At 42.4% G+C, this 16,396-nt stretch overlaps 1 protein-coding gene across 2 annotated transcripts in view; it reads left to right on the top strand.

Annotated features, from left to right (window-relative positions):
* Positions 1-655: 655 nt before the first annotated feature.
* Positions 656-16,396, top strand: part of ZNF354A (zinc finger protein 354A) — a 32,516-nt gene continuing 16,775 nt past the window's right edge. Inside the window, exons 1-3 of one of the 2 annotated variants that reach the window (XM_062188590.1) lie at positions 656-791; positions 1,434-1,529; positions 15,253-15,379. In XM_062188590.1, the coding sequence (XP_062044574.1) occupies positions 1,470-1,529; positions 15,253-15,379 (187 nt within the window). In that variant the 5' untranslated portion in view covers positions 656-791; positions 1,434-1,469. The remainder of the gene's footprint in view (positions 792-1,433; positions 1,530-15,252; positions 15,380-16,396) is intronic. The other variant, XM_062188589.1, reaches the window with a different exon arrangement.

The following is a 16,396-nucleotide window of genomic DNA, read 5'->3' as shown; positions in this document are numbered from 1 at the left end:
AAGATCAATTTAGTATTTACTAAGATTTCAACAGTTTGCACCCACACAGACACACAAAGTATAGAGTAATGTTTGGGTAGTAGTTTTACAGTTAATTCGCATAGTACAACACATTAAGGACAGAGATCCTACATGGGGAGTAAGTGCACAGTGACTCCCGTTGTTGATTTAACAATTGACACTCTTATTTTTGACGCCAGTGATCACTAGAGGCTCTTCTCTAACTGTGCTCATGGCTTCCTCCCCCTTCCCACTTTTTCTTCTGTTCAGGAATGTGTTCCAAAGCACTTGCCACAGTGCTGGGCACAGGGCAGGTGCTCAAATACCATTTTGCTGAAAAAACTGAGACATGGGTCTATTCTTGACAGTTGTGCAGTGCCCTCACTGTCATTTGCACAACTGCAGAGCTGCAAGATACTGCCCTGGGCGAATGTCCCCAAACCCAGGGCTCTACAGCTCACCAAGGCAGTGGTGAAGCCAGGATCACTCCAAGAGCCCTCAGGTCCTGTCTTGACACTTGAGACGCTCTCCCCGGCCTTTCTGCAAGAAAACAGCGAAGAACTACATTTCCCAGAACCCTCTGAATCCCACGGACTATATTCCCCATCGGCACTAGCGGGCCGCTCCACCCCGCCCCTCTGGACCCGCCGGCGGGTGAGCGGCTCCCAGGCCTGAGGTCGCTGGGCCGGGGACGCCTGTGGAGAGTGCTGCCCCGTGGGGCAGTTCCGGAGCCTCCCGCTTGCGGGGCGCGGCCAGGGAGGCGCGGCGCCTGGAACCTAGCGCTTCGGGAGGTGAGCGGCGGGAGGAGCGAGGAGGGACGGGGCCTCGGAGGATGCGGGCCCGGGAGACGTTTGGAAGGCCTGGATGCGCGGGCGGCGCCCCGGGCCTGTGGCCCGCCGCCACCTGCCGTCCAGCTGCGCCCTGGACCGCGCCAGGTCGGGCACCTGGTTTCCCTTCGTCCCAGGCCCTACCTACTGCAGGCCTGGCCGCTGTCCGGGGGCTGGAGGGGGAGGCGCCCGTGTCCCCGACTGCCGACCCACAATCGGACCCAGGTCCTCGGTTCTGGGTCCGCCCCCTCCTCGGCCCAGAAGATCCCGCGTTTTCCTTTCTTAGAAGGTTTTTCTCCGCGGGTTTGAAAGTGGGTTCCGTGGCGGGAGGGAGGCGGGGGCGGGGTCGCGGGGTCGCGCTCACTCGGTGTACCTGGAGCCTGTGGCCCCGCGCTGCCCTGTCTCCTGAGCTGTGGGATGGAGCTGCCCCAGTGCCAAGTGGCCCTGCGGGACGACGCAGTGCAAGGCGGTGCTGGCCCTGCTCCTGGGAAACTGGGCCAAGATGGGCCCGGTCATCCTCTGGCCCTGTAAGGAGCTCAGAGCCGCTGCCTCTGAGCGGTGGGAGGCAAAAGGGGCTTCCTCCTGCTTCCCTGTCTCTTCTCTCAGCCCCACCTGCCCTCCGGAAAGAGCCAGGGAGGAGACATGGCCGCGGAGCAGAGGAAGGTGAGACCCCAGGCGAGCTCATTGCCATCTCAGCCCTTGGTGAGTGGGGTGTTTTGTTGTTGTTGTCCTTACCCAGCAGTCTTCCTTGGGTTTTGGAACGAAAGTCATCTCACCGTGGAGGACTTGGTCTGCCTCTGTGAGTGGTGCATTGTGCCCTCGTGTCTAGTGGGGTTTCTCCTAGTAGACATACTTTTCTTCACAAATCTGAAGCTGCTGTGTGATTGTGTTAGGTTCGATGCCACCTGTCTGTATCACTGGGGCAGAACAAGCATTCACACTGGGGGAAATTCCTCACCGCCCTACCTCCTTTGCTCCTCTGTGTCTGCCTCCCTGTTCTGGCAGGAAGGTCTTCTTTCTGGCTCAGCCTTCCCCAGCCCATGGTTTTCATTTATCTCCCTCTTAACTTCAAGGGTCATCTGCTTTCCTTGTGCTGCTGTCCTTTTTCAAAAATTTTTTAATGTTTTCATTTCATAGGTAAAAGTTCCAAAAGGATGACCATACCTCTCTCCCTCCCTCCTTTCATCCTTTCCTTTTGTTCTTGCAAAGACGTAATTCCAATCCACTCTACAACTCAGGCCATAATATTCACGTAAAGAAGGCAGACCTGAGTCCAGGAGTATAAACAAGGGTTCAGAACAAGAACCACATCACAAGATATCCACTTCATTCCTATACCTTTTTTTAGTTTATATAAACTGCCAGGTAGCAGAGAAAACACACAATGTTTGTCTTTTGGGGACTGGCTTATGTCACTAAGCATGATGGTTTTCATTTCCATTTTCATCTGTTTTGTTGCAAAAGACAGGGTTCTGTTCTTTTTTCATGTGCCACTGTCTCAGAAACTGATCCTGACCTGCTGTTTTCATCCTTATGTGGAAGGAGTGAGGGGACAGTCTTCAGGTGAGGCGAAGGTGAATGGTGGGTAGAGGCATCGCAGAGGACTCAGCTTTAGAAGTGCCCTGACAGCAAAGAGAAGATTTCTCAGGAAGCCAGAGGGAGGGATCCGTGGGATGTATGTAGTGAAGAGTCGTGTACACCTAGGTTAGGAAGTGGGGCTCTCAAGCCAGATGGCCGGCTTTTAACCTGTCTCCTCTGTTGCTGTTTGTGGGCCTTGAGCAAATAACTTCACCTCTCTGTGCCTCAGTTTCTTTTCCTGTAAAATAGGACTGACAACCATGCCTACCTTTATGATGAGGTGATTGCACAGTTGATAGTGTTTAGGTCAGGGCCAGGCACATAGTTACTGCTCAGTGTGTGGTTGCTGTGGTTAGATAAGTGATAGCATTATGTTAATAATAACAGTGTCCACAGAAATTGACATACAATATTTCCTAGTCCTAAAAAATAACTCATTCCTTTGTTTTTACCATTTTCATCTAATAGCTGATGTTTATTGAGTGTTCATTGCGGTGGGGCATGTGGTGAGGGTTTTCCCTTTGTTATTTCTCAGTCTCACAGTAGCACAGCAACTATTATTCCTGTTTCACACACATGATGAAACTGAGGCTCAAAAGAAGGTAAGTCAGTTGAAATCAGTCTCAGGTGCATTTCACAGTCCATGCTCGGGCCATCCAGTCACCCCTCTGTTACGGCTTTCCGAGCAGGGGCAGATCAGCCACATGTTTCTGGAACTCTTCTGCTCTTTTTCCTTTAAGGCTTCCCTATTCCACTCCAACAGAGCCACATGCTCTTCTGCCCAAAATCTTCTCCTGCTGGGTATGTGAGCGTTTCCTTAAGGCGTTCTCCCTAACTGCACCTGCTGCCCATGTGTTAGCACCAAGTGGACTTGGGTGTCCAACCCAGTGATGGGAAGTTTAAGCCTAGAGAGAACAAGTGCTGGGCTCCCAGAAAATGGGAGTATGGTCCTGCTGCTGCCACCAGTAAAGTGTGAGACTGGAGCCTTGGCTGTCCTGGGCTTCCTGTTCATGTCTCTGAAGTTGAACTGGGAGATGGCATATTGTCCTTTCAACTACACAGTTTTCTCTCTTTTAAATTATTCATGCTTCCACATTGTCTGCCAATTGGATTGTTAATTTTCTGAGGCAAAGATCATTTCTTATATTTCCTCATATGCCACTAAATTATTTTTCTTATCATATGCATATAACATGCTCCTGATAAAATTTTCAGAGATGAAAAACACATATTGGAAATAAATGTTAAGGCCTGTGAATAGAAAAGAAAACTCAGTTTCTTGCACTATACTCACAACACCTGCCTAATATAAAGTGTGTGTATTCCCCCCCCCCCCCCCCCCCAAGCAAACAGTGCTGCAGGCATAGAGACATAAGCTGGGAGTCGTGTCATTCAGTTCAGTTCTGACTCAGGGCATCAGACTTCATAAGTTGAGGGCTCAGTCCCACAGGACTATCTACACTTCAAATGCCAGTTGCAAATCCAGGCTTCTAGAGTTCCCCTGACTCCCTCCTTGGTTTTGATTGTGAGACTGGTTCACAGAATGCAGGGGAACACTTAGGTTTGTCGGCTTATTATAAAAGATACCATACAGGACACAGATGAAGAGATGCATAGAGCAAGGTAGGGCAGGGAACCTGGAGCTTCTATGTCCTCTAGATGTGCCATCCTCCAGGAGTCTCCCTGGGCTAAGCTATCAGGAAGCTACCTGAAACCAGTTATTTATATTTTTATGGACACTTCCTTGCTTTGGAACATGGGCCAGCTCCACCTTCAGCATCTATCTCAAGGCTAATCAGGAGCCCCCAGCTATCAGATGAGGCATTAACATACAAAAAGTCATACAGGAGTCCAATGCCAAGAAATGAGATAAAGACTAAATACCTACTTCACAACATATATAAAAAGAAAGTGAAATCACTCATAGTTCAATATCTAGGGACGATCATTGTCAGCATCCCTCAGAACCTTTGAATTACCAGTGTGCATCCCTCAGAATAATCTCTGTACTTTTATTTACTTATGTGCATAAAAGTGCATTTTACCATTTTAATGTTTTTTATTGTGGAAAAACATTCATACCATGCAATTTTAACCCTTTTTGAGTGTATAATTCAGTGGCATTTTAAGTACACACATTCACATTGTTAGCTATCCTCACTATTCCTCTCCATTGTATAGATTACCTCATTTATTTCTTCACCCTCTGTGGTAGGCTTTGAGAGGCTCTGCAGAGGGGTTAAGAATGGAGTCTAGCCTGATGAAATGATGCCAGATTGATCGTCTCAGTATAGTTACATAAATATTTTTCTGGGGTTACGTATTATCAATTCTGTACTAAGAAGGAATTGTTATTACCTCTAAAAGGTGCAGGCCTCTCGAATTGACTCTAAATGTCTTCCCTATCATTGTATTCTGTGTCTGGGTTGCCGTATGGAGCCTTTTTAAAAAAAGAGATCTAAGAATCAAACCCACTGACAGTCTTTCAGAAAGATTTGCTGTTTACTTGGCAGGAGGCAACCTATCAATTGTTTGGAGGCCTTTTGTTTAAAAAAAACAAAAAACAGAAACTAGTACTTAGGAAGAAAATCAAAGTATATCTTGAGGGCCACTTATTGACAACTTATCCATCCTTATATTATTTATATTATTTATTTTGCTAAAGGGCTATCTGCATATAGAATTCAATAAGCTGTCACTATTTATTAAACAGTAAATATGAGGACCAAGTATCTTGCAATTATAGAATTAAAATAAAATTTAGAATTAAAATAAAAAATGGCTTGTGGGAAGAAAAAAAGACTGGTATGTAGGACATCTACTTGGATTGCAGTCCCCTTCTACCACTGACCACCTCTGTGACTTGGGACAAATTTCTTCCTGTCTGAGACTTCATTTTTTCTTTTGTAAAATCAGAACAATAATAGTACCTTCTTTGCATGATTGCTATAAAGCTTAAATTATAAATGCCAGACAGTGACCTAAAACTCTTAAGAGCCGTACTTGGTGTCTAGAAGTATTCAATAGGTGACAGCTGTTTTAATTTTCTTTTTTTTAAAAACACTTATTTAATGAATATAAATTTCCAAAGTACAGCTTATGAATTACTATGGCTTCCCCCCCCATAACTTCCCTCCCACCCACAACCCTCCCCTCTCCCGCTCCCTCTTCCCTTCCATTCACATCAAGGTTCATTTTCAATTCTCTTTATATATAGAAGATCAGTTCAGTATATATTAAGTAAAGATTTCAACAGTTTGCCCCCACATAGCAACACAAAGTGAAAAAATACTGTTGGAATACTAGTTATAGCATTAAATCACAGTGTACAGCACATTAAAGACAGAGATCCTACATGATATTTTTAAAAAATTAATTAATTTTCTGTGTCATTTCCAATTTAACACCAGGGTTTTTTTTTTTTTTCATTTCCAATTATGTTTATATACAGAAGATCGATTCTGCATATACTTAGTAAAGATTTCATCAGTTTGCACCCACACAGAAACACAAAGTGTAAAAATACTGTTTTAGTACTAGTTATAGCATCACTTCACATTGGACAACACATTAAGGACAGATCCCACATGATGTGTGGGATGTAAGTACACAGTGACTCCTGTGGCTGACTTAACAATTTGGCACTCTTGTTTATGGCGTCAGTAATCTCCCTAGCCTCTAGTCATGAGTTGCCAAGGCTATGGAAGCCTTTAGAGTTCGCTGACTTTGATCTTATTCCGATAGGATCATAGTCAAAGTGGAAGTTCTCTCCTCCCTTCGGAGATAGGTAACTCCATCTTTGATGGCCCTGTTCTTTCCACTGGGATCTCACTCGCAGAGATCTTTCATTTAGGTCTTCTTTTTTTTTTTCTTTTCCATGGTGTCTTGGCTTTCCATGCCTACAATACTCTCATGGGCTCTTCAGCCAGATCCGAATGCCTTAAGGGCTGATTCTGAGGCCAGAGTGCTATTTAGGACATCTGCCGTTCTATGAGTCTGCTGTGTATTCCGCTTGCCATGTTGGATCGTTCTCTCCATTTTTGATTTTATCAGTTAGTATTCACAGACACTAGTCTTGTTTGTGTGATCCCTTTGACTCTTAGACCTATCAGAGCCATCAATTGTGAACTGAGATTGCTCACTTGGACTAGTGAGATGGCATTGGTACATGCCGCCTCGATGGGATTGTATTGGAGTCCCCTGGCACATTTCTAACTCCACCATTTGGGGCAAGTCCGATTGAGCATGTCCCAAATTGTACATCTCCTCCCTCTCTTTTTCCCACTCTTATATTTAACAGGGATCACCTTTCAGTTAAAATTTAAACACCTAAAAATAATTGTGTGTTAATTACAGAGTTCAACCACTAGTACTAGAACAACAACAAGAACAACAACAACCAATACTAAAAAGGATAAAGTATTACATTGTACATCAAGAGTCAGGATAAGAGCTGATCAGGTCACTGTTTCTTATAGTGTCCATTTCACTTCAACAGGTTTCCCCTTTGGTGCTCAGTTGTCGCCGATCAGGGAAAACAAGTGAAATTTGTCTCTTTGGGACTGGCTTAATTCACTCAGCATGATGTTTTCCAGATTCCTCCATCTTGTTGCAAATGACTGGGTTTCATTGTTTTTGACTGCTGTATAGTATTCTATGGAGTACATGTCCCATAATTTCTTTATCCAGTCTACTGTTGATGGGCATTTGGGTTGGTTCCAGTTCTTAGCTATTGTGAATTGAGCTGCAATAAACATTAATGTGTATATGGCTTTTTTATTTGCCAAATTAATTTCCTTTGGGTAAATTCCAAGGAGTGGGATGGCTGGGTTGTATGGTAGGATAATATTCAGGTTTCTGAGGAATCTCCAGACTGACTTCCATAGTGGCTTAACCAGTTTGCATTCCCACCAACAGTGGGTTCATGTCCCTTTTTCCCCACATCCTCTCCAGCATCTGTTGTTGGTAGATTTCTGAATGTGAGCCATTCTAACCGGGGTGAGGTGAAACCTCATTGTGGTTTTGATTTGCATTTCTCTGATTGCTAGTGATCTTGAACATTTTTTTCATGTGTCTGTTGGCCATTTGGATTTCCTCTTTGGAAAGATGTCTATTGAGGTCCTTGGCCCATCTCTTAAGTGGGTTGTTTGTTCTGTTGTTGTGGAGTTTCTTACTGTTTCTTTTGAAGTACAGAAACTTCTCAATTTGATGCAATCCCAAATGTTAATTTTGTTTTTGACTGCCTGTGCTCCTGGGGTCTTTTCCAAGAAGTCTTTGCCTGTACCTATATCTTGCAGGGTTTCTCCAATGCTCTCTAATAATTTGATGGTTTCGGGTCGTAGATTTAAGTCTTTTATCCATGTTGAGTGGATTTTTGTGTAAGGTGAAAGGTAGGGGTCTTGCTTCAAGCTTCTGCACATGGAAATCCAATTTTCCCAGCACCATTTATTGAATAGACTATCCTTATTCCAGGGATTAGTTTTGGATCTTTGATCAAATATGAGTTGGCTGTAGATGTTTGGATTGATTTCTGGTGTTTCTATTCTGTTCCATTGGTCTACCCACCTGTTTCTGTACCAGTACCATGCTGTTTTGATAACAACTGCCCTGTAGTATGTCCTGAAATCTGGTATTGTGATGCCTCTGGCTTTGTTTTTGTTGTACAAGATTGCTTTGGCTATTCGAGGTCTTCTGAGTCTCCATATGAATTTCAGCATCATTTTTTTCCAGATCTGAGAAGAAGGTCTTTGGTATCTTGATTGGTATTGCACTGAATGTATAAATTGCTTTTGGGAGAATAGACATTTTGATGATATTGATTCTTCCAATCCATGAGCATGGAAGATTTCTCCATCTTTTGGTATCCTCTTCTATTTCTTTCTGTAAGGTTTTGTAGTTTTCATCGTAGAGATCTTTAACATCCTTGGTTAAGTTTATTCCAAGGTATTTGATTGTTTTTGTAGCTATTGTGAATGGGATTGATCTTAGAAGTTCTTCCTCAGCCGTAGCATTGCCTGTGTATACAAAGGCTGTTGATTTTTGTGCATTGATTTTATATCCTGCTACTTTGCCAAACTCTTCGATGAGTTCCAGTAGTCTCTTAGTAGAGTTCTTTGGGTCCCCTAAATAAAGAATCATATCATCTGCAAAGAGGGATAGTTTGAGTTCTTCCTTCCCAATTTGTATCCCTTTAATTTCTTTTTCTTGCCTAATAGCTCTGGCTAAAACTTCCAGAACTATATTGAATAGCAGTGGTGAGAGTGGGCATCCCTGTCTGGTACCAGATCTCAGCAGAAATGCTTCCAACTTTTCCCCATTCTATAGGATGTTGGCCGTGGGTTTTTCATATATTGCTTTGATTGTATTGAGGAATGTTCCTTCCATACCCAGTTTGCTTAGAGTTTTCATCATGAAAGGGTGTTGTATTTTATCAAGTGCTTTCTCTGCGTCTATTGAGAGAATCATATGGTTTTTCTTCTGCAGTCTGTTAATGTAGTGTATTACGTTGATTGTTTTGCGAACGTTGAACCATCCCTGCATACCAGGGATAAATCCCACTTGGTCTGGGTGGATGATCTTTCTGATGTGTTGTTGCATTCTATTGGCCAGAATTTTATTGAGGATTTTTGCATCTATGTTCATCATGGATATTGGTCTGTAATTCTCTTTCAATGCTGCATCGTTTTCCGGCTTAGGAATTAAGGTGATGCTTGCTTCATAGAAAGAATTTGGAAGGATTCCCTCTTTTTCGATTGTTCTGAATAGTTTGAGAAGAATTGGAGTTAGTTCTTCTCTAAATGTCTGGTAGAACTCAGCAGTGAATCCATCTGGTCCTGGGCTTTTCTTTGTTGGGAGGGCCTTTATTACTGTTTCAATTTCTGTGTCAGTTATGGGTCTGTTTAGGTTTTCTATGTCTTCCTGGCTCAATTTAGGTAGGTTGTATGTGTCCAAGAACCTGTCCTTTTCTGATAGATTTCCCTGTTTGCTGGCATACAAGTCCTTGTAGTAACTTCTGATGATTCTTTTTATTTCTGTGGTGTCTGTTGTTATGTTTCCATTTTCATCTCTGATCCTATTGATTTGGGTCTTTTCTCTTCTTTTTTTAGTTAGTTGGGCCAATGGGGTGTCAATTTTGTTTATTTTTTCAAAAAACCAGCTCCTTGTTTGGCTGATTTTTTGTAATTATTTTTTTTGTTTCAATCCTGTTGATTTCTTCTCTGATTTTAATTATTTCTCTTCTCCTACTGGGTTTGGGTCTGGTTTGCTGCAGATTTTCTAGATCCTTGAGATGACTTGAAAGTTCATCTATTTGGTGCCTTTCCAATTTCTTGATGTAGGCACCTATTGATATAAACTTTCCACTTTTTTAATATTTTTTTTATTTAGTGAATATAAATTTCCAAAGTACAGCTTATGGATTACAAAGGCTTCCCCCCCCCACTACTTCCCCCCCACCTGCAACCCTCCCCTTTCCTACTCGCTCTCCCCTTCCATTCCCATCAAGATTCATTTTCAATTCTCTTTATATACAGAAAATCAGTTTAGTATATATAAATATTTCAACAGTTTGCCCTCACATAGCAGCACAAATTAAAAAAATACTGTTGGAGTACTAGTTATAGCATTAAATAACAGTGTACATCACATTAATGACAGAGATTCTGCAAGATTTTTTTTTTAAAAACTTCCAAGGCCTAAAGCCCACCAGATTATTATCAAGCCCCTTCTATCAGGTTCTATTTGCCTCTCAATCAGAAAACTTAATTGTAGCTTAGACAGCACCTTTCTTAGCACATCTAATAATGACTCTGTCCTTTGTTCTAGACCCTGTCTAGCACACTTGGGCCTCATTCCTTTGTAATCATAACCCCTACTCTACCACCAATGGCTCTACTCCCAACCTGTATGTACTGATGGTCCTCTTCCCCACTTAATGCTGTATAATTGTTCAAACCTGGTAAATGCCACTCTTAGGATCATTGGTTACTATCCTCACTCTGTCTTTTATGACCTTGTCTAAATATGATCAGAGTCGGCAAACTTGGAAGGCTTCCATAGCCTTGGCAACTCATGACGACAGCCTAGGATGGTTACTGGCGCCATAAACTAGAGTGTCAATTTGTTGGGTCAACAACAAGAGCCACTGTGCACTTGCTCCTTATGTGGGATCTCTGTCCTTAATGTGCTGTACATTTTGATTTAATGCTATAACTAGTACTCAAACAGTATGTTTCACTTTGTGTTTCTATGTGGGTGCAAACTGTTGAAATCTTTATAGTAAATTGATCTTCTGTATATAAAGAGAATTGAAAATGAATCTTGATGTGAATGGAAGGGGAGAGGGAGCGGGAGAGGGGAGGGTTGTGGGTGGGAGGGAAGTTATGGGAGGGGGAAGCCATTGTAATCCATAAGCTGTACACTGGAAATTTATATTCATTAAATAAAAGTTAAAAAAAAAGATTATTTTATGTAATTTCCAATTTAAAATCATGGTTTTTTTTTTTCATTTTCAATTATCTTTATATACAGAAGATCGATTCTGCATATGCTTAGTAAAGATTTCACCAGTTTGCACCCACACAGAAACACAAAGTGTAAAAATACTGTTTCAGTACTAGCTATATCATTACTTCACCTTGGACAACCTATTAAGGACAGATCCCACATGGGATGTAAGTACACAGTGACTCCTGATGTTGATTTAGCAATTTAACACTCTTGTTTATGGCGTCAGCAATCTCCCTAGGCTCTAGCCATGAGTTGCCGAGGCTATGGAAGCCTTTAGTGTTCGCCGACTTCGATCCTGTTCCGACAAGGCAATAGTCAAAGTGGAAGTTCTCTCCTCCCTTCAGAGAGGTACCTCCTACTTTCATGGCCCCCTTCTATCCACTGGGATCACACTCGCTGAGATCCTTCATTTAGGTCTTCCTCTTCTTCTTCATCTTTTTTTTTTTTTTTTCCCCCAGCGTGTCTTGGCTTTCCATGCCTAAAATACTCTCATAGGCTCTTCAGCCAGATCCAAATGCCTTAAGGGCTGATTCTGAGGCCAGATAAACTTTTCTCTTAACACTGCTTTTGTTGTATCCCATAGGTTTTGGTATGTTGTGCTGTTATGCTCATTTACTTCCAGGAAATTTTTGATTTCTCTTTTAATTTCTTCTATGACCGATTGTTCATTCAGGAGCATGTTGTTTAACCTCCATGTGTTTGCACGTGCTCTAGGGATTCCCGAGTTGCTAATTTCCAATTTCATTCCTTTGTGGTCTGAGAAGCTGCATGGTATGATTCTAATTCTTTTGAATTTGCTGAGACTTGCTTTATGGCCTAGTATGTGGTCAATCCTAGAGAAGGTTCCATGTACTCTTTAGAAGAATGTAAATGCTTTATGTGTAGGATGAAAAGTTCTGTAGATATCTGTTAGATCCATTTGGGCTATAGTGTCGTTTAAATCTACTGTCTCCTTGTTGATCTGTCCTGTTGATCTGTCTATCTCTGAGAGTGGAGTATTGAAGTCCCCCAGAACTATTGTATTGGGGTCTAAGTCTCCCTTTAAGTCCCTTAACAAGTCTTTTAAATAAACTGGTGCCCTGTAATTAGGTGCATATACATTGATAATTGTTATATCTTCCTGTTGAATGGATCCCTTAATCATTAAATAGTGCCCCTCTTTGTCTCTCCTAACAGTTTTTGTGGTAAAGTTTATTTTGTCTGATATTAAGATGGCTATGCCCGCTCTTTTTTCATTTCTGTTGGCATGGTATACCTTTTACAGCCTTTCACTTTCAGTCTGCATGCATCATTGTTGGAAAGATGAGTTTCTTGTAAGCAGCAAAAAGATGGGTTTTGTTCCTTAACCCAATCAGCCAATCGGTGTCTTTTAACTGGACAGTTCAGGCCATTAACATTCAATGTGACTATTGAGAAGGAGTAACTTTGCCCTGTCATTTGCCAAAGATTTTTTCTAATATATGGTTTGAGATTCCTGTGATCTTTTGCTGTGAGGTTTCCTTCCTTTATCTTCTTTCATATTGGTGACCGTGTTTCTGTGTTTCTGTATGTAACACATCTTTAAGCATCTTTTGCAGGGCTGGACGAGTGGCGACAAATTCTTTCAATTTCTGTTTGCTGTGAAAGGTCTTTATTTCACCTTCATTTACAAATAAGAGATTTGCAGGATATAATATTCTGGGCTGGCAGTTTTTCTCTCTTAGTACCTGGGCTATATCTCGCCATTCTCTCCTAGTTTGTAGGGTTTCTGATGAGAAGTCTGTTGTGAGTCTAATTGGAGATCCTCTGAGAGTAATCTGGCGTTTCTCTCTTGCACATTTTAGGATCTTTTCTTTGTGTTTCACTGTGGTGAGTTTGATTATGACGTGTCGTGGTGAGGATCTCTTTTGATCATGTTTATTAGGGGTTCTATGAGCTTCCTGTACTAGGATGTCTCTGTCTTTCTCCAAACCTAGGAAATTTTCTGCTAGTATCTCACTAAAAAGGCCTTCTAATCCTTTCTCCCTCTCCATGCCTTCAGGAACTCCTAGAACCCGAATGTTGGGTTTTTCAATAGTATCCTGTAGATTCCTGACAGTATTTTTTAGATTTCTGTTTTCCTATTCTTTTCTTTGATTTGTGGTTTCCTTTCCTGTTCTCTGTCTTCTAAGTCTGATATTCTCTCTTCTGCTTCACCCATTTTGTTTTTAAGGCTCTGTAATGTGTTTGTCATTTGATCTATTGAGTTCTTCATTTCATTATGGTTTTTTGTCACTATCTCAATTTCATGTTCTACTAGTTGTTTCATTTCATTTTGATTCCTCCTTAATATTTCATTTTCACGAGAGAGAGTTTCTATCTTGTCCATTAAGGATTTCTGTAGTTCAAGAATTTGTTTTTGAGAACTACTTAATGCTCTTATCAATTTTTTGAGATCTGCTTCTTGCATTTCCTCTATCTCTTCATCTTCATAATCTTGAATTGGGGTGTCTTGTTCATTTGGGGGCATGATAGTGTCTTCCTTGCTCTTGTTACCTCAGTTTCTGCGTTTGTTGTTAGGCATTGGAGATAATTTATGGTTTGTTTTTTTTTTTTTTTCTCGTTATACTATGTCTTTAGATTAAGTGGGCTGTCTGCTTTGATGGCTTCTTAGGCTGTGATGGGTGTGGCCGGAGAGCTCTGTTTGATTCTTCAGGTTTAAGGGTGTGCCAATTTTGACTCACCCCGATTGTTCTCTCCCTTGCTCCTGGCTAGATCTCTCTCTCTCTCTCTCTCTCTCTTTTTTTTTTTTTTTTGACTCAGTTGGGAAGTAATTCGGCACAGGTGATTGGAATTGAGGGTAGTTGAAATCTGGCCTCTGTGAGTATTCGTTTGATCTACCCCCGGGACCACAGAAAGAGTTTATGCAGCCCTCAACGTGTTCTCAAGTTTCTGCACAGCCCAAGGTTACCGAGTTTGCGTACTCGGTGAGCTTGCTCGCCCCCCCCTCCCCCTCAGAATTTCACAGTCTCGATCATTAGCTCCACCTGCTTTCACTAGATTCTAACCTCCTGTTATTTCTCCTGACCCGAGTCAAGTTTTTCTGCTTGGCTACTTGCGGTTGCCACTTTACATATGTAAAATGGCGCCTGCTCTTTGTCTTGCTCGGCTTTGTATGGTGACTGGAGAGAGAGGATAGTGTCCATGCTGGTCGCCCAGATTTATTCATTTTTTTTTTTTTCTCTCCTCCAGTCTGCCTGGTGATCTTTGCCCAGTGGGGCCTCAGGCCTCGTTTTGCCTTTTCCCGCCAATGTCTTGGGTTTCGAGGTTTTTGTCTTACCTCCCGTTCCTGCGCTGGCGAGATTCTGCGGCTCGGCTCCCGCGGCTGGGCTTCCACGTGGTGGGCTCCCCGTAGGTCCTCTGTGTCACATCCACTAGATCCAGAAGCATTTCCTCTGCAGTTTTTTTCTTGAGTCTTTTCCTGAGGCTACAGTAATTCCACTGTTATTAAACTAAATTTTCCCAGACTATCGGTGCACGCCCTCACTATCCACCATCTTGGCTCCGCAGCTGTTTTAATTTTCTTAATCACTGTCCTCATGCTTCAGTAAGTATACAGATGTGCCTTAAAGTTATTTAATTAGCCTCCATGGGTAAATAGGTGATTTCTATTTTTTGTTACTGCAAGCACCGTACATAGTCTCTTTTTCTATGGTTTGAACACAATCTGTCTTCCCAACTCATATAGTCTTTTAAGTCCCAAAGTCATTGATTGATTGGTCCAATTGTGGTATCTGAAGATGGGGCCCTTAGGAAGTGATTGGATTGGGTTGAATTGGATTGTGTTGCTGGAGTGCAGCCCATGGTTGAGTCATGATGGCATTGTAAGGAGAGACTGAGGGATGCCTTCTGCATCCATTGCCCAAATCAGAGGCCAAACCAGTGGGACTGCCCAATCTTGGACTTAACCATGAGCTGAAGCGAATCATGCTTCCTTCATAACTGGCTCCTCTCAGGTATTTGTTACATTGATAAAAAGCCAAGACATGCATGTATGTGACAATACAAATAGTCATTGATGAAGAATATATTTCCAAGCTTTTCAATATGTCACCAAATCATCAGAAAGATTATTCCAGTTAATATCCTACCAATGTCCTCGATCCCTCTACATAGCCCTTATAGTGGTTAACACAAGGCTCATTTTTACTTTTTGCTGCTCTTTGTATGTTTGTCACCAGTCATTGTTCATAAACAGCAGAATCTTCAGAACCTTGCATAGCATCAGAAGCATTTCCTGGGTGACTTGTCTCCCTCCCCACTGCTGCATCTTTCTCTGTGCAGAGTGGTCCTGGGTAAGCTGAGTGGCTTGTCTTTCCAGGTGTCAGTGACATTTGAAGATGTGGCTGTGTTCTTCACGCGGGATGAGTGGAGGAAGCTGGATCCTCTCCAGAGAATCTTATACCGGGACGTGATGCTAGAGAACTACAGCAACCTGCTCTCATTGGGTAAGAAAGTTTCCCTGAGAACGCTGAGTTCAGAAATTGGAATCTCAGCACCTCCTTCCCTGAGTAAAAGCTGTGGGTCCTCAGAAGACTTTTGCTGGGATGAGAGTAGCAGCTAAGACACCCCTTAGGACTTGTGCTGGCCATATCAAAGTTCCTGGGTTTGAGTCCCACCTGTGTTTCCAGTCCAGCTTCCTGCTAATGCACATCCTGGGAGGCAACAGGTGGCAACTCAAGTACTTGGGTCCCTGCCACTCACATGGGAAACTCAGACTGAGTTCCCAGCTCCTGGCTTAAGTCCAGCCCTCTCCGTGTCTCTCTACCTTTCAAATAAATAAGTTTCTTAAAAAATCATTTAAAACAAAAACTAGCTGATTTTTGCTTTGGGATTATACAAATCCAATCTCCATAAATAAATATTAAGAACATTTTCCCTCTTATAGGCATCTGATTGCTCCACAGCCATCCCCTTCCTGCTCTATGATCACGTTACAGGTTTCTTCATGGTTCAGACATCACTTCACTGAGATTGCCCATGGATTATTTGCTTCCCTTTCAACAGAGGACGTTGTTCGTCCTCTGGACCTAATGCTTGCCTTTCCTGCTTATCTCTTCCAGGAGTCAACAAATTTTTTCTGTAAAGGGCCAGGTAGTAAGTATTTTAGGTTTTGTAGGCCACATATGGTCTCTGTGACATATTTCTCTACTTTTTCCCCAATCATTCTTTGCACGAGGGCTGTACACACTTAGGCAGTGATCTGGATTTGGCCCACAGTTCACACTTCGCTGACCACTGCCCTCTTTGAGAGGGGGTCAGGTAGTGTTTTCTCATTTCATAAAAGCTTCTTGGAACACACCCTTTCCATAGATGCTTGGTTATACATCTAACATTCCATCTCTATAGAAAACTAAGGGTACCCCATCAGTTACTGAAGTGTCATATTTATCATATTGTCCTGCCATACAGTAAATTATAGCAGTTACCTGCCTTTTCCCAAACATATCTCCCTATGTTATGAG

The sequence above is a fragment of the Lepus europaeus genome, chromosome 4 (genome assembly GCF_033115175.1).
Source record: "Lepus europaeus isolate LE1 chromosome 4, mLepTim1.pri, whole genome shotgun sequence".
Classification (NCBI taxonomy): Eukaryota; Metazoa; Chordata; class Mammalia; order Lagomorpha; family Leporidae; genus Lepus; species Lepus europaeus.
This window is presented reverse-complemented; position numbering and strand designations above follow the sequence as displayed.